This window comes from Bombina bombina, chromosome 6 (assembly GCF_027579735.1).
Source record: "Bombina bombina isolate aBomBom1 chromosome 6, aBomBom1.pri, whole genome shotgun sequence".
NCBI lineage: Eukaryota > Metazoa > Chordata > Amphibia > Anura > Bombinatoridae > Bombina > Bombina bombina.
The window spans coordinates 771668297-771692966 of record NC_069504.1 but is presented as its reverse complement, the minus strand read 5'-3'; the positions used below and the strand labels follow the sequence as shown (position 1 = coordinate 771692966).

At 39.9% G+C, this 24670-nt stretch overlaps 1 protein-coding gene across 2 annotated transcripts in view; it reads right to left on the bottom strand.

Moving 5' to 3' along the window:
* ADGRE5 (adhesion G protein-coupled receptor E5) overlaps nt 1-24670 on the bottom strand; it is a 580790-nt gene that overhangs the window by 8526 nt on the left and 547594 nt on the right. For both annotated transcript variants that reach the window (XM_053718071.1, XM_053718072.1), the window contains one exon: nt 19171-19262. In XM_053718071.1, coding sequence (XP_053574046.1) covers nt 19171-19262 — 92 coding nt within the window. The remainder of the gene's footprint in view (nt 1-19170; nt 19263-24670) is intronic.

Here is a 24670-nt window from a genome sequence, read left to right as displayed (position 1 = left end):
ACCTTTTAAGCAACTAACAATTTTTGGAAATATAGTGCATGGTTTGGTAATCTCAAGGATCAGAAGGTTGAGAAGTGTTAGCTTAGGAGACAGCAGCTGGACAGCAACCAACCTCCTGAGCGAAATACGGCTCATTCCACTAGGGCTGTCTCCTCTTCCTGGGCTTTCAAAAATGAAGCTTCTGTGCAGCAAATTACCAAGGCGGTAACATGGTCCTCTTTGCATACTTTTTCCCAATTCTACAAATTTGATACTTTTGCTTCGGCTGGTTATTGGTTCCCCCTAGTAATTGGAATGAAGTTGTGGACTCTCCATGTCATAGAAAAGAAAATTTATGCTTATCTGAGAAATTTCTTTCCGGTCATGGAGAGTCCACAACCCTGCCCTTATTTAAATTTAAGAAGGCAGTTTTTTTTCTTCCTTTGGCCGAATGGCTGGGGGTTATGGGTATTGGCAGAGAGGTGCAGCAGATGAAGTGACGTGTAAGGAAGATGAGCTTGGCAGAGGCATTCATAATGGCTTGTAAAGGAGCTATGCGGCAGCTAGGTAGACTAGAGAGGACGGAGTTGCAGTAGTGGAGGTGGAAAAGGAGAGAGTGGATTAAAATTTTAGTTGTGTCTTGGGTAAGGAAATGTCTATTTTTAGAGATGGTTTTTAAGGTGGAAGCGGCAGGCTTTAGCCGAGGAGTGAAGGAAAAGTCTGAGTCAAGTGAAACCCTGAGCTATCGGGCATGTAGGGTAAGGGTAATGATGGAATTATCAACCTTTATAGAAAATTTGGGGGTGTAGCTATTGGAAGAAGGGGGAGAAAAAAGGAGTTCAGTTTTGGAGAGATTTAGCTTAAGGTAGTGAGAGGACATCCAAGATGAGATATGAGACAGTTACACGGGTTAGTAAGGAAGGTAGGTCTGGTGCAGAGAAGTAGATTTGGGTGTGTTCGTTATACAAATGATATTGAAACTCCTGGGACTTTATTAAGGAACCTAATGATGACGTGTAGATTAAAAAGAGAAGGGGACCGAGGACTGAACCTTGAGGTACCCCAACAGCGAAGTAACAGGGCAGAGGATGCTCTGGAGAAGGCTACATTAAATGTACAGTCAGATAGGAAGAGAACCAAGAGCGGGCTGTGTTGTAGATGCCGAAGGATTGGAGCAAAAGAGGGTGGTCGAAGGCTGCAGACCGGTCAAGGAGGATAAGCAGAGAGAAGTGGGCTTTGGATTTTGCTGTAAGTAGGTCGTTTGTAACCTTGACAATTGCGGTCTCTGTGGAGTGATGGGGACGAAATCCAGATTGCATTGGGTCAAGAAGAGAGTTTAGTGTAAGGAAATGTGATAGATGTGCATATACTAGCTTTATGAGGAGCTTTGATGCAAGAGGGTGTAGGGCGGTAGTTGGATGGGAGGTTGGATTGAGGGAAGGTTTATTGAGGATAGGTACGACAAGTGCGTGTTTTAGAGAGATGAGGGAAATATACCAGTGCTGAGGGAGAGGTTGAAAATATGTGGGGGTGAGGGGACAGTATAAGGACAGAAACTTCATCCCCTTTAACAGGGGCAAAAGAGCTACATTTTTTTTTTTTTATATATATTTGGGTTTTGGATGATTGGGAGATGATTTCATTTATGGAGTCAATTTTGTTGTTGAAGTGGCTGGCAAAATCTTGAGCTGAGAGAGAAGTTGTATTAGGAGGTGGTGGTGGGCGGAGAAGAGTATTGAACGTGGAAAAAACATTTTGGGTTAGAAGAAAGATTAGAGAAGTATTGTTGCTTATAAAGATTAAGGGCAGAATAGTAGGAGTTTAGGAAGAACTTGTAGTGAACAAAGTCACCTGAACTCTGAGATTTCCTCCAGTTTCGGTCAGCAGTACGGGAACATCTGTGTAGGTACTGTGTCAGGGGTGTATGCCAGGGCTGAGGATGGTTTCTGAGCTATGGTTGTAGGGGCCAGATTGTCAATGACCAATGTAAGGGTAGAATTATAATGGTAAATAGGGCAGGAAAAGGAGGTGATGGATGAGAGGTTTGAGAGAGCTAGCGAGTGGTTTAGATCTAATGACTTAGTGCTTCTGTGAAGTTTGGTGTGAGGGCAGTTGTAGGGAGGGAAGTGATGTTGCAAGTTAGGAGATGATGATCAGAAAGAGGAAAAGGGGAGTTTGTGAAATTTGAGAGAGTGTATCGATAGGTGAAAATCAGATCAAGGGAGTGACCATCTTTGGGAGTGGGAGAGTCAGTCCTTTGTAACAGGCCAAAAGAAGAAGTAAGTTGAAGGTGTTTTGCAGTGGGATTGTCAAGATGGATGTTGAAGTTGCCTAGAATGAGGGCAGGGGTGTCTTAGGAAAGGAAATAAAGATGCCAGGCACCAAAGTGATCTAAAAATTGAGTTGGGAGCAGTATATGACTGCAACACGTATAGAGAGGGGAGAGAATAAACTAGTCATGTGTGCTTCAAATGAAGAAAATGTGAGGGAAGAGAAGGGCTGTATTTGTTGAAAGGTGCAATGAGAAGAAAATAAAATACCAGCACCACCTCCTTGTCTATTGCCAGACCTTGGAGTGTGGATTCTGTGAGTGGGAGATAAAGAGATCATGGATAGAAATGAGCTTGTTGCAAACAGAGCGAGAGTTCCAGCGTGAACAAGTAAATGGGGAGGTGGTTTTAGATATAAGAGTAATGAGATAAAGATTACCAGAGTTTTGTTTATGAAGCCTATTGAAAGGCACACATGAATGTGCAAGGCTAGGAAGTTGTGGGGGACCAGGATTAGGAGAGATGTCGCCAGCAGCTAGTATGAGCAAGAGGGAGAGTGACATGAGAAGCAGATTTCTAGTAGTGAGATTGTTTTTGGGCTGAAGTGCAAGGGGGAGAGAGAGAGAGTGTGTTCATGAGTACAAAAGTAAGGTGAGTATAAGAGAGATGGGCTAATGAACAGTGCAGGTGGAGAGGGAGACGGAGTAATTGAATAATGTTTGTTATAGAGACAAGAGGTAGCAAAGAGGAATATGAAGATATTGAGCATTATTACAAAAGTGGGAACCAATTAAACACATAAGACACAGTATTACAGCAGCACTTGCATGAGGATGTAACGAGATACATATAACACAATATTACAAGAGTCCTTGCCCAATCCTTGTATAATTCTTATCTTAGTGCCTCACTTCTAAAATGTTCACTTTAGAAATGTGAACATATGAAGTTGTGCACTCCATGCCCGTAAAGAAATGTCAGGTAAATATAAATTTTGTTTTTCAGAGAGAATTCTTCTTGCAAATGCATCTTATCAGGTTGTCTTCAAAATCACTTCATGATACAAAACTGATAATACTGAAATCTGGCCCTTTAATAAAAACTATCTGATAATCCCTTATCTAGTACATATTGAAAGAACTGAAGAATTCTAGTGATTCTAATATATTTCCACGATAAACACCACAGTAAGCTTTCCAAATATTATGATAAATGTTCTGTGTGACAGGCTTGCAGTATAGATAATCTATATAGATAGAATCTGGGAAATTTCTGTTTTTGAAAACTAGTCGTTACAACCTCCACTTCATCAGATTCAAAGATTTGAGATCCAGAAGATACAAGGGTCTTTGAGACAGCAGATCTTTCCTAAGGGGTAGAGCCCATGGAGGAAGAGATGGCATCTCTTTATTAGGTCAGCATACCAAATTCTGCTGGGCTATGCTGTTTCTATGAAATTTATAGAAGCCAATTCCTGTTTGGTTTCTACAATGGCTCTTGGAAGAAGACTAAACTGAGAAAATAGGCCATATGAAAGTTCCAAGGGCAGACTATGTAGTACCTTATACAAGGAGAGTTCTAGGAATAGTTTCTGGGCTATGTTTAATGTCTGAGATTTACCCATGAGCGTACTGACATGCCGTAATTGAGGTATTCCTTTACCCCTACTTCCAGTGAAGATGGATACTGTGTCTCAAATTAGTTCTGAGCTCCCAATATCTAATTAGATAGAAAATAATAAAATCTTGCTTGCAGTGCACTTCTCAACCTCTCTCCTCGGAGGCCAAGAACTGGGTGGGGAGAATTCATGTGGAAGGGGCTAAAGCTCTTTTGAGGGTTCTTGATCTCCTCCTAGTGGCTGGTTATATACCCACACGTTATGGACTCTCCTCATCTTACGAAAGAAACATAATTTATTCTTAATAGGTACACCAATGTACAATGGCACCACTGGGACAATCTCCCCTAATAATAATTACTTGTGTGACTATAACTATAATTAAGGTCTCCTGTATGTGATTGTAAGAGGGGAGTGGTGCTGTGCAGTAATGATGATTAAGAACAACTTGAGGGAAAAACACCCACAGAAAAAACTGCACTGATAGCACTCTGTACCTGGGTTTGTAATAGGAGAGAACAAAAAAAGGCAATAAAATATAACTTTTAATCTCATAAATAAAAAAAGGGACCCGCTGTGAAACACAATAAAAACAACCAAAAGATCTGCTGATAGTTATTCGTGATCATATACTAATATTGCCTTTGAGACATAACTTGAAAAGGAAGGAATATATACTGTGTGGTCTAAAGAAAATAAAGGAACATGAATAAGTCCTAAATGCTAGAGTACAAATAAAAGAGAGGTAGGGTAACAATGCTACATAAATCCCTAGTGGAAAAGGGATTACGGAAGCATATTTAAATTAGTATAAAGCTAACTGTACCCATTACCGTTAATGTGTAGACTATAATGCTAACCGTAAATGGTGAGGTAGGTTATAATGAATACGGTTGTCGGGATTCAAATAAATCAATAATCTGGTTCATGGCATTATAACTGCGCTGTAAAAGGCTCCCTCCAGGTGGAGAATCAGGCATGCTATGGTAAGCTGCACGTGACAATGGAGATGACTGATGGGTATGCCCCTTACGGGACGACGAGTCCTCAGGTGGAAGGCTCATTAGTACTAAAGGGGTTAACCTTCTTAGACATAACCTTGTTGATGAATATGGAACATAGTTGAGAGGGCGGGCACACCAAGGCCTCCTCACAATATAGACAGGTATTACTACTAGGAATAGAGGGAGTACTTTCAAGCATATCAGGATCCTCCATAGCTTGTGCGAACAACAGTAGGATACAGAATAAATAAACGTTTATTTCTCACAAAACGGCATCTTTATACCCCCAATGACTGGGGCACTCATCACTTCCTAGACCCAGGAAACCAGAAAAGCGACCTCTCTGACAGCTAGCTCGGTCAGGAAAGACAAAACGAAAGTGTGACCACACCCGGTCACGTGGTGCGCAAGGCAGGACTGCCCCTGCTATGAGAAAAAGCGCGCCAAGCTACAAGCTGTGCAGCGTTCAAAGTGAAAGTAAAAACCAGTTTGTTCCGTTACCGCATAATAACAATCTATGAGCCCAAAAAAGCAACAAATCTCACACATAAACAGCATAAAATCTAAGTAACACATTTGATTAATCCCCACTGTTCAATAACCTCCCTCAGGAAATATTAACCCATGATTCTATAAAGATAAAAGGAGTCACAGTGTTACCCTGTCTTCAGCAATTTCAACATAAGTAAAAATTGAAACGATCTTACCAGAATCCGTGCTGTGGAACAGAAACACAGCCTCTTAAGTGTGACAGTCTTGTAGCATCGCTCCTGATATGGACTTAAGTGAAGAAAGCAGACAGTGAAACTCGTCAACACTGGTTGCTTAAGGAGCTGTTAGCAGGCAGTCTGGATGGGTTCGCAGGAAGACTCTCCCTGCATCTACAGACTCTAACTTTCGTCAATGCTCTCATTGAGAGGCTGACAAGACTTTTTAAAATTACAGTTTCAGATTGAAAGTCATATACCCCTCCTGAGGAACAACTTCGAAATCTTCTGTCACTTCTCTGCCATCCTCCTGTGACAAAAGGCAAAGAATGACTGGGGGATAGTGGAAGTGGTAGAGGTATTTAAGCTTTTGGCTGGGGTGTCTTTGTTTCCTCCTTTGGGTTTTATGTCCCTTTAACTGGCAGGCAAAATGCTCAAATTCACTATATACAGAAGGTAAACAAGGTGTAATAAACACTGCTCGGTTTGTTTTACTGTCAAGGGATAAAGGTACAAATAACTGCTCTGTGTAGGTTTATGGCTGCATATGATTTAAACCCACTGCTCTGTATGTGCTCTGTATGTGTTACTACCAGTTAAGGGGGGTTACATTACTACTGAGATGTGATAAATATGTATGCAGAGTTGAGATGGGATATTGGAAAAGGCCATTGAATGTAGCTATTGTTTGAAACCACTGATCATTATTCACACTAGTGACACCTCACCAATGGATGATCTGTATTTTCTGTTACAATTATTCCAGAGATAAATGTGTATTCACACCCATCAAATATCGCACAAGCATTTGTATGACACCTTTTTATAGTAACAATATGCTTTAAAGTGACACGGAACCCAATACTTTTCTTTCATAATTATGAAAGAACATGCACGCTTAAATAACTTCCAATGTATTTCTTTAATCTGTTTAATTTTCTTGGTATCCTTTGTTGAAAAGTATACATAGGTAGGCTCAGAAGCTGCTGATTGGTGGCTGCACATATATGCCTCATGTTATTGGCTTTCAGCTAACTCCCAGTAGTGCATTAGTACTCCTTCAACAAAGGATATCTAGAGAATAAAGCAAATTACATAATAGAAGTAAAATGGTTAAAGTTGCTTAAAGGTGTATTCTTTATCTGAATCATGAAAAAAACATGTAATATTAGGCCAAATAAGTTAAAGACTAAACACACTCACCAGCCACTTTATTAGATACAGGCGCAGCCCAATTCAAGTGTAGTATTCTTTAATTCAGTGTAAGTGCACACATACAAATGGCTACTTACAAGAGGCACAAATAAAATCTGCATATAAAGGTATCTTTACATCCAAACTGTGTTATGATATAACATACAGCTATGAAACAAACTCTACGCGTTTCGTCTGAGGACGCCCAGACTTTCTCAAGAGATGAAAAATTAGAAGTGTTGCAAGCATGGTGCCTACCGGCTTTATAAAAGGGACCATCAATTGCATGATTAGTTACCAGCCTGTCAGAGTGTGGTGATACTGATTGGCAGGTGAGCTTGTTAAAGCTTTGCATTATTGTATGTTTGAAAAACATATAGGATTTGTTCAGTGTTACCACCTTGAATGCTATAGTAAACATTAAAATATGAACATAGATAAGAAAATAGACAATAAACTTTATGTTAAAAAACCTTGTTTGTTAAAAACTAGAAAGAATCTTAAAAACAATTTGTAGTTGTATACACTAAAATTAAAAATCTGATATTGTGTTTTTTTAAAAAAAAAAATAAAAAAAAAAAAAAAAAAAAAAATAAAGCTACATGAAAGCTTGCAGGTCTAATTCTAGGTTTAGACCTGATGGTTGCATGGTGTTAAGTTGGTAAATCCACCATGATTCTCTGCGTCTGAGTGTTAGAAGCCTGTTTGGAAATATATTGGGGGGTATCCAGTCTATGACTTGGATTTTAAGGGATGCAGGATTTGAATTATGATGTAATTTGAAATGTTCTGGCACACTGTGTGTCATGAGGCCATTTTTTATATTATTGACATGTTCTCCCAGCCTTGTACGTATATTTCTTTTGGTTCTTCCTATGTAAATCAAATTGCAGCTGCATTTTAGCAAGTAAACTGCATAGGTGGTACTGCAGTTGCTCTTATATTTCTGTTTGAATGTAATGTCACCCCCTGAGTTGGTAAAGGTAATCTCTCTATTTACATATTGGCACATGCCACATCTTGATACCCCACATTTGTAGGTGCCGGGTTTTTGTTGTAACCAGTGTGTTTTATCCTTAATTATACCAGGTTTATTGAAGTTACGCAATCTTGTGGGTGCTAAAATGTTTTTAAAATCCATATTTTTTCTGAAAGTTACCAATGGGTGATCTGGTAAAACATCGCCCAATATAGGATCTGCCTTTAAAACACCCCAGTGTTTCTTTAGGATGTTTTGTATTTCTCTGGAGCCCTGACTGTATGTTGTGATGAATCTGACATTGTTTAATGTATTTGATTGGCTCCTTCGTTTTAACTTATCAGTGGGGAGTAAAAGAGTTTTCCTGTCCATTAGAGAAACTTTAGTTTTGGCCTGTTCTAATAGCTCAATGGAATAGCCTTTTTCAGTGAATCTGGAGTCTAGTAGAGCGCACTCTTGATTGTAATCGCTTGTTTTGGTGCAGTTTCTCTTCACCCTTTGGTATTGCCCCAGAGGAATGTTAGTCTTCCATCTGGGTAAATGGCCACTGCTAGCGTTGAGAAACCCATTCTTGTCAGTTGGTTTTCTAAAATTCTTCACTGCTACCTTATTATGTTCATCAATGTATAAAATCAAATCCAGAAACTCTATTTGTGTAGTAACTATTTTTGACGTAAATTTAAGGTTATAATTATTGGTGTTGATGTGTTCTATGAACTCCTTACATAGTGTTTCACTTCCTCTCCAGATGATAATTACATCATCTATATACCGGAAATAACGTATTAGGTGACTGTAATAAGGGTTATTTGTCCAAATGTGATTGTTCTCAAAATGATGCATGTAGAGATTGGCATACGATGGGGCAAATGTGGTCCCCATCGCAGTGCCCTGTATCTGTCTGTAAGACTGTTTATCAAATGTGAAATAATTATGTGAAAGTATAAATTCAATGCCTGTTAAAATAAACTGAAGGTGTTGGTGGGGTGAGAAGTCTTCAATGAGTATTTCTTTAATGGCCTTAATTCCTTGGTCGTGCGGTATACAAGTGTATAGCGACGATACGTCGCAAGATACCCACAGGAAGTCATTAGACCAATCTAACCCTTCAAATATGTTGATAGTGTGGATTGTGTCCCTGAGGTACGCCTTGGTGGATTGTACTACAGGCTGTAAGTAATGATCTATGTATACAGATAAGTTGTTAGTTAGTGATCCAATCCCAGAAATTATGGGTCTACCTGGTGGAGATATTAGGGTTTTATGCACCTTGGGAAGGTGATAAAACGTGGGTATGGTGGGGTGGTTTTCTGTTAAGAAATTAAATTCATCATTATTAAGTATGTTGTTATTTTTTGCTTCTTTCAAAATAATATTGAGTTCCTTTTTAAATTTAAGGGTGGGATCAAAGTTTAATTTTTTATATGTACTTTGATCATTTAATATATTGGAAGCCTCTTTAAGATAGTCTTCTCTGTTCTGTATAACCACCCCACCACCCTTGTCCGCTGCCCTGATAATAATATTATGATTATTTTCTAGATTTTTGAGTGTTTTTCTTTCACTTATTGTTAAATTATCATTATATTTATGTATCCAATTGTCTCCTTTCTTTTCCCAAAGTTTGGTGAGATCATCACATATTAGTTTATTGAAAGTATTTACAAATTGGCCTTGGGAGGTGTATGGGTAAAAACTAGATTTACGTTTAAATTCACTGTGTTTGATACTTTCCTCAAGGTCATGTGTGCTGAGATCAAGCAAATCTGATTGATTTTGGGTCAATGTATTAGTTAGAGTCACCCCCGTGTCTAATTCGTTGAGTGTCGCCAAAGCAGATTGGTCAGAATGGTCCAAAGTGATGGGTAATGTTGGTGTGATTCTGGGTGTGTTTTTTAAAAAATACCTTTTTAGGGTCAGGTTTCTAATATATTTTTGTATATCTATGTAAGTCTGAAATTTATTTGGGGCTTTTTTGGGGGCAAAATTGAGGCCTTTCGCCAAAAGATTAATTTCTTTATTGCCCAATGGTACAGTGGAAAGATTGAATATATTAGCTTTATTTTTATCTATCTCATTCTTTTTGTGTTTGAGAAGTTGGATCTTTCTCCCCCCTCTACATCCCCGCTTGCTCTTCAAATACAGGCTTCCACACTGCCAGGAAGGAATCCTGGCGAAGCAGAAATAATTCCAGCTGCTTTACTCCACCATATCTTAAAGAATCTAGATTCAACATTCCAACCACAAATAGATTCAATACTTTGGAGCACTTAGGAAATGGCAACTCAAATACAGTTCTAAAGCCCAACTGGCAAATACAGGGGGCGAAACCTAAGTTCACACATTCAACACATAATACATCCAATCAAGGTAATAGAAGCCACCAATTGCATTTTTTAGATCTCGCCACTTCCCCAACAGGAAGATTTCGAAACCAGACACACGAAAACACAATAGAAAACCCAAGGCTTTTGCCAGGCAAAAGAAGAAGAGCAAGCGGGGATGTAGAGGGGGGAGAAAGATCCAACTTCTCAAACACAAAAAGAATGAGATAGATAAAAATAAAGCTAATATATTCAATCTTTCCACTGTACCATTGGGCAATAAAGAAATTAATCTTTTGGCGAAAGGCCTCAATTTTGCCCCCAAAAAAGCCCCAAATAAATTTCAGACTTACATAGATATACAAAAATATATTAGAAACCTGACCCTAAAAAGGTATTTTTTAAAAAACACACCCAGAATCACACCAACATTACCCATCACTTTGGACCATTCTGACCAATCTGCTTTGGCGACACTCAACGAATTAGACACGGGGGTGACTCTAACTAATACATTGACCCAAAATCAATCAGATTTGCTTGATCTCAGCACACATGACCTTGAGGAAAGTATCAAACACAGTGAATTTAAACGTAAATCTAGTTTTTACCCATACACCTCCCAAGGCCAATTTGTAAATACTTTCAATAAACTAATATGTGATGATCTCACCAAACTTTGGGAAAAGAAAGGAGACAATTGGATACATAAATATAATGATAATTTAACAATAAGTGAAAGAAAAACACTCAAAAATCTAGAAAATAATCATAATATTATTATCAGGGCAGCGGACAAGGGTGGTGGGGTGGTTATACAGAACAGAGAAGACTATCTTAAAGAGGCTTCCAATATATTAAATGATCAAAGTACATATAAAAAATTAAACTTTGATCCCACCCTTAAATTTAAAAAGGAACTCAATATTATTTTGAAAGAAGCAAAAAATAACAACATACTTAATAATGATGAATTTAATTTCTTAACAGAAAACCACCCCACCATACCCACGTTTTATCACCTTCCCAAGGTGCATAAAACCCTAATATCTCCACCAGGTAGACCCATAATTTCTGGGATTGGATCACTAACTAACAACTTATCTGTATACATAGATCATTACTTACAGCCTGTAGTACAATCCACCAAGGCGTACCTCAGGGACACAATCCACACTATCAACATATTTGAAGGGTTAGATTGGTCTAATGACTTCCTGTGGGTATCTTGCGACGTATCGTCGCTATACACTTGTATACCGCACGACCAAGGAATTAAGGCCATTAAAGAAATACTCATTGAAGACTTCTCACCCCACCAACACCTTCAGTTTATTTTAACAGGCATTGAATTTATACTTTCACATAATTATTTCACATTTGATAAACAGTTTTACAGACAGATACAGGGCACTGCGATGGGGACCACATTTGCCCCATCGTATGCCAATCTCTACATGCATCATTTTGAGAACAATCACATTTGGACAAATAACCCTTATTACAGTCACCTAATACGTTATTTCCGGTATATAGATGATGTAATTATCATCTGGAGAGGAAGTGAAACACTATGTAAGGAGTTCATAGAACACATCAACACCAATAATTATAACCTTAAATTTACGTCAAAAATAGTTACTACACAAATAGAGTTTCTGGATTTGATTTTATACATTGATGAACATAATAAGGTAGCAGTGAAGAATTTTAGAAAACCAACTGACAAGAATGGGTTTCTCAACGCTAGCAGTGGCCATTTACCCAGATGGAAGACTAACATTCCTCTGGGGCAATACCAAAGGGTGAAGAGAAACTGCACCAAAACAAGCGATTACAATCAAGAGTGCGCTCTACTAGACTCCAGATTCACTGAAAAAGGCTATTCCATTGAGCTATTAGAACAGGCCAAAACTAAAGTTTCTCTAATGGACAGGAAAACTCTTTTACTCCCCACTGATAAGTTAAAACGAAGGAGCCAATCAAATACATTAAACAATGTCAGATTCATCACAACATACAGTCAGGGCTCCAGAGAAATACAAAACATCCTAAAGAAACACTGGGGTGTTTTAAAGGCAGATCCTATATTGGGCGATGTTTTACCAGATCACCCATTGGTAACTTTCAGAAAAAATATGGATTTTAAAAACATTTTAGCACCCACAAGATTGCGTAACTTCAATAAACCTGGTATAATTAAGGATAAAACACACTGGTTACAACAAAAACCCGGCACCTACAAATGTGGGGTATCAAGATGTGGCATGTGCCAATATGTAAATAGAGAGATTACCTTTACCAACTCAGGGGGTGACATTACATTCAAACAGAAATATAAGAGCAACTGCAGTACCACCTATGCAGTTTACTTGCTAAAATGCAGCTGCAATTTGATTTACATAGGAAGAACCAAAAGAAATATACGTACAAGGCTGGGAGAACATGTCAATAATATAAAAAATGGCCTCATGACACACAGTGTGCCAGAACATTTCAAATTACATCATAATTCAAATCCTGCATCCCTTAAAATCCAAGTCATAGACTGGATACCCCCCAATATATTTCCAAACAGGCTTCTAACACTCAGACGCAGAGAATCATGGTGGATTTACCAACTTAACACCATGCAACCATCAGGTCTAAACCTAGAATTAGACCTGCAAGCTTTCATGTAGCTTTATTTTTTTTTTTTTTTTTTTTTTTTTTTTTTTTCAAAAAACACAATATCAGATTTTTAATTTTAGTGTATACAACTACAAATTGTTTTTAAGATTCTTTCTAGTTTTTAACAAACAAGGGCCTAGATTTGGAGTTCGGCGGTAAAAGGGCTGTTAACGCTCCGCGGGTTTTTTTCTGGCCGCACCATAAATTTAACTCTGGTATCGAGAGTTCAAACAAATGCTGCGTTAGGCTCCAAAAAAGGAGCGTAGAGCATATTTACCGCAAATGCAACTCTCGATACCAGAGTTGCTTACGGACGCGGCCGGCATCAAAAACGTGCTCGTGCACGATTCTTCCATAGGAAACAATGGGGCAGTTTGAGCTGAAAAAAAACCTAACACCTGCAAAAAAGCAGCGTTCAGCTCTTAACGCAGCCCCATTGTTTCCTATGGGGAAACACTTCCTACGTCTGCACCTAACACTCTAACATGTACCCCGAGTCTAAAGACCCCTAACCTTACACTTATTAACCCCTAATCTGCCGCCCCCCGCTATCGCTGACCCCTGCATTACACTTTTAACCCCTAATCTGCCGCTCCGTAAACCGCCGCCACCTACGTTATCCCTATGTACCCCTAATCTGCTGCCCTAACATCGCCGACCCCTATGTTATATTTATTAACCCCTAATCTGCCCCCCACAACGTCGCCGACACCTGCCTACACTTATTAACCCCTAATCTGCCGAGCGGACCTGAGCGCTACTATAATAAAGTTATTAACCCCTAATCCGCCTCACTAACCCTATCATAAATAGTATTAACCCCTAATCTGCCCTCCCTAACATCGCCGACACCTAACTTCAATTATTAACCCCTAATCTGCCGACCGGAGCTCACCGCTATTCTAATAAATGTATTAACCCCTAAAGCTAAGTCTAACCCTAACACTAACACCCCCCTAAGTTAAATATAATTTTTATCTAACGAAATAAATTAACTCTTATTAAATAAATGATTCCTATTTAAAGCTAAATACTTACCTGTAAAATAAATCCTAATATAGCTACAATATAAATTATAATTATATTATAGCTATTTTAGGATTAATATTTATTTTACAGGCAACTTTGTAATTATTTTAACCAGGTACAATAGCTATTAAATAGTTAAGAACTATTTAATAGTTACCTAGTTAAAATAATAACAAATTTACCTGTCAAATAAATCCTAACCTAAGATATAATTAAACCTAACACTACCCTATCAATAAATTAATTAAATAAACTACCTACAATTACCTACAATTAACCTAACACTACACTATCAATAAATTAATTAAACACAATTGCTACAAATAAATAAAATTAAATAAACTATCTAAAGTACAAAAAATAAAAAAGAACTAAGTTACAGAAAATAATAAAATATTTACAAACATAAGAAAAATATTACAACAATTTTAAACTAATTACACCTACTCTAAGCCCCCTAATAAAATAACAAAGCCCCCCAAAATAAAAAATTCCCTACCCTATTCTAAAATACAAATATTACAAGCTCTTTTACCTTACCAGCCCTGAACAGGGCCCTTTGCGGGGCATGCCCCAAGAATTTCAGCTCTTTTGCCTGTAAAAAAAAACATACAATACCCCCCCCCCAACATTACAACCCACCACCCACATACCCCTAATCTAACCCAAACCCCCCTTAAATAAACCTAACACTACCCCCCTGATGATCTTCCTACCTTGTCTTCACCATGCCAGGTTCACCGATCCGTCCTGGCTCCAAGATCTTCATCCAACCCAAGCGGGGGCTAGACATCCACTGAAGAAGTCCAGAAGAGGGTCCAAAGTCTTCCTCCTATCCGGCAAGAAGAGGACATCCGGACCGGCAAACATCTTCTCCAAGCGGCATCTTCTATCTTCTTCCATCCGATGACGACCGGCTCCATCTTGAAGACCTCCAGCGCGGATCCATCCTCTTCTTCCGACGACTAGACGACGAATGACGGTTCCTTTAAGGGACGTCATCCAAGATGGCGTCCCTCGAATTCCGATTGGCTGATAGGATTCTATCAGCCAATCGGAATTAAGGTAGGAATTTTCTGATTGGCTGATGGAATCAGCCAATCAGAATATAGTTCAATCCGATTGGCTGATCCAATCAGCCAATCAGATTGAGCTCGCATTCTATTGGCTGTTCCGATCAGCCAATAGAATGCGAGCTCAATCTGATTGGCTGATTGGATCAGCCAATCGGATTGAACTATATTCTGATTGGCTGATTCCATCAGCCAATCAGAAAATTCCTACCTTAATTCCGATTGGCTGATAGAATCCTATCAGCCAATCGGAATTCGAGGGACGCCATCTTGGATGACGTCCCTTAAAGGAACCGTCATTCGTCGTCTAGTCGTCGGAAGAAGAGGATGGATCCGCGCTGGAGGTCTTCAAGATGGAGCCGGTCGTCATCGGATGGAAGAAGATAGAAGATGCCGCTTGGAGAAGATGTTTGCCGGTCCGGATGTCCTCTTCTTGCCGGATAGGAGGAAGACTTTGGACCCTCTTCTGGACTTCTTCAGTGGATGTCTAGCCCCCGCTTGGGTTGGATGAAGATCTTGGAGCCAGGACGGATCGGTGAACCTGGCATGGTGAAGACAAGGTAGGAAGATCATCAGGGGGGTAGTGTTAGGTTTATTTAAGGGGGGTTTGGGTTAGATTAGGGGTATGTGGGTGGTGGGTTGTAATGTTGGGGGGGGGTATTGTATGTTTTTTTTTACAGGCAAAAGAGCTGAAATTCTTGGGGCATGCCCCGCAAAGGGCCCTGTTCAGGGCTGGTAAGGTAAAAGAGCTTGTAATATTTGTATTTTAGAATAGGGTAGGGAATTTTTTATTTTGGGGGGCTTTGTTATTTTATTAGGGGGCTTAGAGTAGGTGTAATTAGTTTAAAATTGTTGTAATATTTTTCTTATGTTTGTAAATATTTTATTATTTTCTGTAACTTAGTTCTTTTTTATTTTTTGTACTTTAGATAGTTTATTTAATTTTATTTATTTGTAGCAATTGTGTTTAATTAATTTATTGATAGTGTAGTGTTAGGTTAATTGTAGGTAATTGTAGGTAGTTTATTTAATTAATTTATTGATAGGGTAGTGTTAGGTTTAATTATATCTTAGGTTAGGATTTATTTTACAGGTAAATTTGTTATTATTTTAACTAGGTAACTATTAAATAGTTCTTAACTATTTAATAGCTATTGTACCTGGTTAAAATAATTACAAAGTTGCCTGTAAAATAAATATTAATCCTAAAATAGCTATAATATAATTATAATTTATATTGTAGCTATATTAGGATTTATTTTACAGGTAAGTATTTAGCTTTAAATAGGAATCATTTATTTAATAAGAGTTAATTTATTTCGTTAGATAAAAATTATATTTAACTTAGGGGGGTGTTAGTGTTAGGGTTAGACTTAGCTTTAGGGGTTAATACATTTATTAGAATAGCGGTGAGCTCCGGTCGGCAGATTAGGGGTTAATAATTGAAGTTAGGTGTCGGCGATGTTAGGGAGGGCAGATTAGGGGTTAATACTATTTATGATAGGGTTAGTGAGGCGGATTAGGGGTTAATAACTTTATTATAGTAGCGCTCAGGTCCGCTCGGCAGATTAGGGGTTAATAAGTGTAGGCAGGTGTCGGCGACGTTGTGGGGGGCAGATTAGGGGTTAATAAATATAACATAGGGGTCGGCGATGTTAGGGGTAGCAGATTAGGGGTACATAGGGATAACGTAGGTGGCGGCGATTTGCGGTCGGAAGATTAGGGGTTAATTATTTTAAGTAGCTTGCGGCGACGTTGTGGGGGGCAAGTTAGGGGTTAATAGATATAATACAGGGGTCGGCGGTGTTAGGGGCAGCAGATTAGGGGTACATAAGTATAACGTAGGTGGCGGTCGGCAGATTAGGGGTTAAAAATTTTAATCGAGTGGCGGCGATGTGGGGGGACCTCGGTTTAGGGGTACATAGGTAGTTTATGGGTGTTAGTGTACTTTAGGGTACAGTAGTTAAGAGCTTTATAAACCGGCGTTAGCCAGAAAGCTCTTAACTCCTGCTATTTTCAGGCGGCTGGAATCTTGTCGTTAGAGCTCTAACGCTCACTGCAGAAACGACTCTAAATACCGGCGTTAGGAAGATCCCATTGAAAAGATAGGCTACGCAAATGGCGTAGGGGGATCTGCGGTATGGAAAAGTCGCGGCTGTAAAGTGAGCGTTAGACCCTTTAATCACTGACTCCAAATACCAGCGGGCGGCCAAAACCAGCGTTAGGAGCCTCTAACGCTGGTTTTGACGGCTACCGCCGAACTCTAAATCTAGGCCAAGGTTTTTTAACATAAAGTTTATTGTCTATTTTCTTATCTATGTTCATATTTTAATGTTTACTATAGCATTCAAGGTGGTAACACTGAACAAATCCTATATGTTTTTCAAACATACAATAATGCAAAGCTTTAACAAGCTCACCTGCCAATCAGTATCACCACACTCTGACAGGCTGGTAACTAATCATGCAATTGATGGTCCCTTTTATAAAGCCGGTAGGCACCATGCTTGCAACACTTCTAATTTTTCATCTCTTGAGAAAGTCTGGGCGTCCTCAGACGAAACGCGTAGAGTTTGTTTCATAGCTGTATGTTATATCATAACACAGTTTGGATGTAAAGATACCTTTATATGCAGATTTTATTTGTGCCTCTTGTAAGTAGCCATTTGTATGTGTGCACTTACACTGAATTAAAGAATACTACACTTGAATTGGGCTGCGCCTGTCTTTGCTTTCTTTTCACAGACTACTACCTGCTGGAGGTGTTTGGAGAATACACCCCCCTTTGTCTCAGGCAGCGCTCATCACTACAGTGACACAGGAAGCAGGCTATCACTGACACCTGCAACACGCTGTTACAGTGGATCTACTTCCTGCTCAACAGAGCAACCGGCTTTTTTACAGCTCACAGACTTAACCCAGGAACGTAAGCGCCCCTCTGCTTTTCAGTTTCTCTGTTTTTCTACACTTTATTAGATACACCTTGCTAGTACCCCTTTTGCCTTCAGAGCTGCCTTAATTCTTCACCATGGCATAGATTCAACAAGGTGTTGGAAATATTCTTCAGACATTTTGGTCCATATTGACATGATAGCATCACTCAGTTGCTTTAGATTTGTCGTCTGCACATCCATGATGCGAATCTCCACCATATCCCAAAGGTGCTCTATTGGATTTAAATCTGGTGACTGTGGAGGCCATTGGAGCACAGTGAACTCATTGTCATGTTCAAGAAACCAGTTTAAGATGATTTGAGCTTTGTGACATGGTGCATTATCCTGCTGGAAGTAGCCATCAGAAGATGGGTACACTGTAGTCCTAAAGGGATGGACATGGTCAGCAACAATACTCAGGTAGGCTGTGGCGTTTAAACAATGCTCAATTGGTTCTAAAGTGCCCAAAGTGTGCCAAGAAAATATCCCCCACACCATTACACCACCATCCATGCTTTTATGTTGTTTACGCCAAATTGTGACCCTACCATCTGAATGTTGCAGCTGAAATCGAGACTCATCAGGCCAGGCAACATTTTTCTAATCTTCTATTGTCCAATTTTGGTAAGCCTGTGCAAATTGTAGCCTCAGGTTCCTGTTCATAGCTGACAGGAGTGGCACCCGGTGTGGTCTTCTGCTGCTGTAGCCCATCTGCTTCAAGGTTCAACGTGTTGTGCGTTCAGAGATGTATTCTGCATACCTTGGTTGTAACGAGTGGTTATTTGAGTTACTGTTGCCTTTCTATCATCTCGAGCCAGTCTGCCCATTCTCCTCTGTCATCAACAAGGCTTTTTCGCCCACACAACTGCCAATCACTGGATTTTTTCTCTTTTTAAGAGCATTCTCTGTAAACCCTAGAGATGGTGGTGCGTGAAAATCCCATTAGATCAACAGTTTTTGAAATGCTCAGACCAGCCCGTCTGGCACCATTAATCATGTTCAAAGTCATTTAAATCCCCTTTCTTCCCCATTCTGATGCTCGGTTTGAACTTCAGCAAGTTGTCTTCACCACGTCTAGATGCCTAAATGCATTGAGTTGCTGCCATGTGATTGGCTGATTAGCAATTTGTGTTACCAAGCAATTGAACAGGTGCACCTAATAAAGTGGCCGGTGAGTGTGTGTGTGTATATATATATATATATATATATATATATATATACACACATACATACATACATACATATGACTCCTGTAGGGATCCTAACATAATTGCATGACCCCTTTTTAACTTGTGTCAGGCCACCCTCTGGTTATTTAGTATTTTTGTAGAGGGTAGCTGTCAACCATAGTAGGAGGTATAATTTTATTTGATAGAAACACAATTTTTACCTGATCATCTTGTATTTCCCCATCTCCGGGCTGATAGATGACATTTTCTCAGTCAGTTTCCAAACAGTGAGTACAAAAATTCCACAATTAATCTGAAAGGGAGAAAGCGGGTGGAAGAAATATATAGTTGTGTGTTCCATGGACAATTTGCTGCAGAGCAAACAAGTAAGTAGGTTATGTATAAATTGACAATCCCCACTTACATAGCTCTGCTTACTCTGCTACACCACAAAACCTTGTAACTTGACCTGCAGAACAAGTACCCCTGGGAATACTGGGAGCTGTGGTACTCACTAGCTAGTGACTTGCTTATGTATAGTCGTTTGCCCTAATGCAGCTAATGTAAACACAGAAATCAGTATTTCTCAATTCTACCCTGAAACACCGCTAACAGGTCTGTTTTTCCCTGTCTGGGCTGGTCCGTTGCTCAATTACTGACTCACCTGTACTCAGGTATGGAACCCCTTGGAATCTGACCAGTTATGTACATTTGAGGGCTGAAGTTGCTACACGCTGATATAAAGTGGAACAGGGAAAGTGTATTGCAAACATGTGCCAAATATATGTAAAACATCTCAAGAAAAAAATTTTTATGATGAAATGCGCCATGTAAAGTGTTCTACACCTAAGTATAACACAATAGAATTACCCTGATAAGCTGCGTATGTGATGAAGTTGTGATATTGTAATGTGAATGGCATGGCATGTATGTTGTGTGTGTATGTTTTCTATTTGTTGCTCTAATATTTTTTCATTTGCAAATGGTTTGTAAAATAAATTCCTGAAAAAACAACTTATTGCATAATTGCCTCTATATTTTTAACCTAATAATAGGTCGCAGTTGAGGTACTTATGGCAAAAATGTATGCCTGTAGGGAGGTACTTGCTGCAAAAAGCCTGGGAAACACTGTCCCAAAACACTCTTTGTAAATTGCCCATAATGGGACAGATTACAAGTTGAGCGCAAAATATTGCTTCCGCGAAAGCGATATTTGCGCTCAATTGAGTAGTACCAGCATACGCAAATAAGCGCTGGTATTACAAGTGAGACATTCACCTTGCACGGAAGCATAGCACTCACAAGAGCGCACTCCAATAGGAGCCTCGTTCTGATGCCGTCATACATGGCACAGAACCAAAGTGCAGCAAATATAAATACATATATATTTATGTGTATACACATATTAACACATAAATATATATGTATATAAGCATATACATATATATTTACAAGGAACACACAGTTCCCATAGACCACAATGTAAAGGTACTTTTCAGTGCCATTTATTTTTCTAGCACTACACAGCGGACAACTTTAAAACCTTTATAAGTGCTTTTAGTAGTTATTTAAAAAAAATAATAAAAAAAATAAAGATGCTGTGTTTTTTTTAATTAAACAAAAACATAGCACTTAATTTTGGGGGCTATTTAGAAAATTAACCAGGGATCTGATCTGTGTTTAATTTTCTAAGCGCTAATTGCTACCTCAAGTTTGCGGTATCAATAACCAGCCACTTGTAATGGACAAATTAACGCTCCACTAATCTAGCCCAATATGCACAAAATATTGTATTGTTTAATCTAATCGGTAAACTGCAGATTTACAGGTTCCAGCTCGCCATATCCAATAATTTATTATTCTGCTGTTTTAAAATGCACAAGACTCAGATGCCACAATATGCAAATAAATAAATAAGACCAATAAAAATCTCATGTCTGATTTGTACAGTCACAGGCAACCATGCAAAGCTCAGGGTAGATTTTTTTTATAATGTGGAACAGGATCCTGCCACAATTATACCACTGGACAGAAGGCCAATAAACATAAATTATTCTTACCAGATAATTTAATTTCCTTCTGTATAAGGAGAGTCCACGGTATCATTCCTTACTGTTGGGAAAAACTGAACCTGGCCACCAGGAGGATGCAAAGACACCCCAGCCAAAGGCTTAAAGGATTACTTTCTGTTATAATTTTTAAGCTAAACAACTAACATATTAAAGTTAATAAACATTAATTAAAACCTACTGACCTATATTTTCTCCAAAACAAAGTTTCATAACGTTCTAAAAGTTATATCTTTTATTCGCCGATAACGTCACGTTATCCTGCCCACTATTTTCAGCACTGCATGTTCAAAATACTTAAACCAATAACTTTGTGTGTAAAGCGCCATTTTGAAACCTAGGTATTGTAAACGGATTGGTACAGAGCAAAGGATACCCACGGAGTGGGTTTGGAAAACAATTAAATTTGCAGACAAGATTTCTGATATACGGTAGAGATATGTTAATGAAATGCTATTGATTAAAAGCGTATTTGGGGTAGTTAGTTAGTAACAGGCATAGAAAATATTTACTTACAGTGGCCCTTTAAATACCTCTCTCACTTCGGCTATCCCCCAGTCATTCTGCCGAAGGAACAAGGAACAGTAAGAGAAATATCAGGGTATAAAAGGTGCCAGAAAAGAAATAAGAATGTAGGGGGCCACCCATCGGAGAAACACGGACGGGGGCCGTGGACTCTCCTTATACAGAAGGAAATGAAATGATCTGGTAAGCATAATTTATGTTTTCCTTCATAATATGAAGAGAGTCCAAGGCATCATTCCTTACTCTTGGGAAACATACCCAAGTTCTAGAGGACACTGAATTATAATGGGAGGGGAAAAAAAAAAGAGGTGGACCCTAATCTGAGGGCACCACAGTCTGCAAAACCTTTCTCCTGAAGGCTGCTTCAGCTGAAGCAAAAACATCAAACTTGTAGAATTTAGAAAAAGTGTGTAAGGAGGACCAGGTAGCTGCCTTACAAATCTGATCCATAGAGGCCTTGTTCTTAAAGGCCCAAGAGGAAGCTACAGCTCTAGTAGAATGAGCCGTAATTCTCTGAGGAGGTCTATGTCCCGCTGTTTCATAAGCTAAGCAGATAAGACTTCTCAACCAAAAAGATAAGGAAGTCGAAGAGACCTTCTGACCCTTACGCTTCCCCAGAATATGCCACAAACAAGGAAGAAGTTTGTCTAAAATCTTTAGTTGCTTGAAGATAAAACTTTGAGGCACGAACCACGTCCAAATTATGAGGTAGACGTTCCTTTGAAGAAGAAGGATTAGGACACAAAGATGGGACCACAATCTCTTGATTGATGTTGCAGTCCGACACGACTTTAGGGAGAAACCCTAACTTGGTGCGTAGGACAGCCTTATCTGAATGGAACACCAGATAAGGAGGCTCACATTGCAAGGCGGCAATCTCAGATACTCTGCGTGCCGAAGCAATAGCCAGTAGAAAGAGAACTTTCCAGGAGCCCGTTGCAAAACTTTAAGAACCAGATTCAGGCTCCAAGGGGGAGCCGAAGATCTGAACACAGGTCTGATCCAAATCAGAGCTTTAACAAAAGACTGAACATCTGGAAGCTCAAAGAGCCTCTTGTGCAGTAAAACAGACAAGGCTGAAATCTGTACCCTCACGGAACTGGCCGAAAGACCCTTCTCCAGACCATCCTGAAGAAACAACAGAATCCTGGCAACCTTAACCTTATGCCAAAGAAATCTACGCTCTTCCCACCAGAATAAGTAGGGTCTCCACATCTTATGATAGATGCAACGAGTAACTGGCTTACAAGCTTGGATGAGAGTATCAATGACTCTCTCAGAAAAACCTCTCTTGGGTAGGACTAAGCATTCAGCCTCAGAGAATCTAGATTTTGCTGAACAAAAGGACCTTGTTCCAGCAGATCCCTGCGACAAGGTAATTCCATGGAGGAGAAGATGACATCCTCACTAGGTCCACGAACCACGTCCTTCGTGGCCACGATGGAGCAAACAGTATTACTGAAGCCTGCTCCTATTTGATGCGGGCCACTACCAGAGGAAGGAGTGGTAATGGCGGAAAAAGGTAGATTAGATTGAACCTCCAAGGCACCGCTATTGCATCTATTAGCTCCACCTGAGGAACCCTGGACCTCGACCCATATCTGCATAGCTTGGTATTAAGACTGGACACCATGAGATCTATCTCCAGCGTCCCCCACAGATTGCATATCTCCGCAAACACTTCGGGATGGAGAGACCATTCCCCTTGATGAAAGGATTGTCCAGAATCCGAGATACTTCCTTCACCGCTAGGGAGCTTCTCGTTCCCCCCTGATGGTTGATAAAAAACACTGAGGTTATATTGTCTGATTGGAATCTGATTAACCGGGACGAACCCAGAAGAGGCCAAGCCCTGTGCCTTCTTGGCACCCCAAACAGCTCCCCATCCTGAGAGGCTCGCGTCCGTAGTCACTATCTCCCAGGTGCTCTGAGAAAGGATGTCCCTCAGGACAGATAATCTGGACAGAGCCACCAAGAGAGTGATTCAACCTACTGGTTGTCCAGGGAAATCTGTTGAGACAGATCCAAATGATCGCCGGTTCACTGCCTCAGCACGCACGACTGTAGCAGTCTGAGACGGAACCTGGCAAAAGAAATTATGTCTATGCTGGACAACATGAGACCAATTACCTCCATACACTGAACCACAGATGGCCTGAAGGAGGCGTGGAGGGTAAGAGATGCCGAAGCTAGCTTGCATCGTCTCTGGTCGGTTAGAAATATCCTCATGGATATTGAATCTATTATAGTACCCAGGAATTCTACCCATGTGATTGAAGAAGAGAGAGAAGAAATACTGAATGGTTCTCTGCTAGATGAAAGGATGGTGCTTGAACCAGAATGTCATCCAAGTAGGAAGCTACTGCTACACCTTGGGTTCTGGCGACAACCAGGAGAGCTCCTAGAACCTTTGTAGATTCTTGGTGCCATAGCTAGACCAAATAGAAGTGCAATGAACTGGAAGTGCTGATCCAGGAACGCAAAACTTAGGAACTGGAAGTGGTCCCAGAGGATTGGAACGTGAAGGTAGGCATCCTTCAGATCTATAGTGGTCATGAACTAGAGAAAAAATAGACCTTAATAGTGTCCATCTTGAGGGGACATTTAGAAACTTGTTTAAGCACTTTAGGTCCAGAATAGGGACCACAAACAGGTTTGAGTAGTATCCCAAACCTCTTTCAGCAATAGGAACCCGGGACAATGACTCCTAAGGAGGACAGATCCTGCACGCACCCCAGAAAGGCTTCCTTCTTTTCTGGTTTTAAAGACAGGCTTGAGAGGAGAAATCTGCCCTTGGGTGGATGTGATTAGAAACCTATCTTGTATCCCTGAGCTATGACCTCCAGGACCCAAGGATCCTGCACATCCCTGGGCCAAGTCTCTGAAAATAGCGACAGTCTGCCCCTACATAATCCAGCTTTGGATCGGGGGCCACCCCTTCATGCTGACTTGTCCTCGGTGGGCTTCTTGCTCTTCTTGGATTTATTCCAGGTTTGAGACGGCTTCCAAGTGCTCTTGGTTTGCTCAGGCTTAGAGGAGGCCTGCTGACGTTGGGACTTTTCAGAACGAAAGGAACAAAAATTAGATCCTTGTCCCTTAGATTTGTTCTTTTTATCCTGTGGTAGGA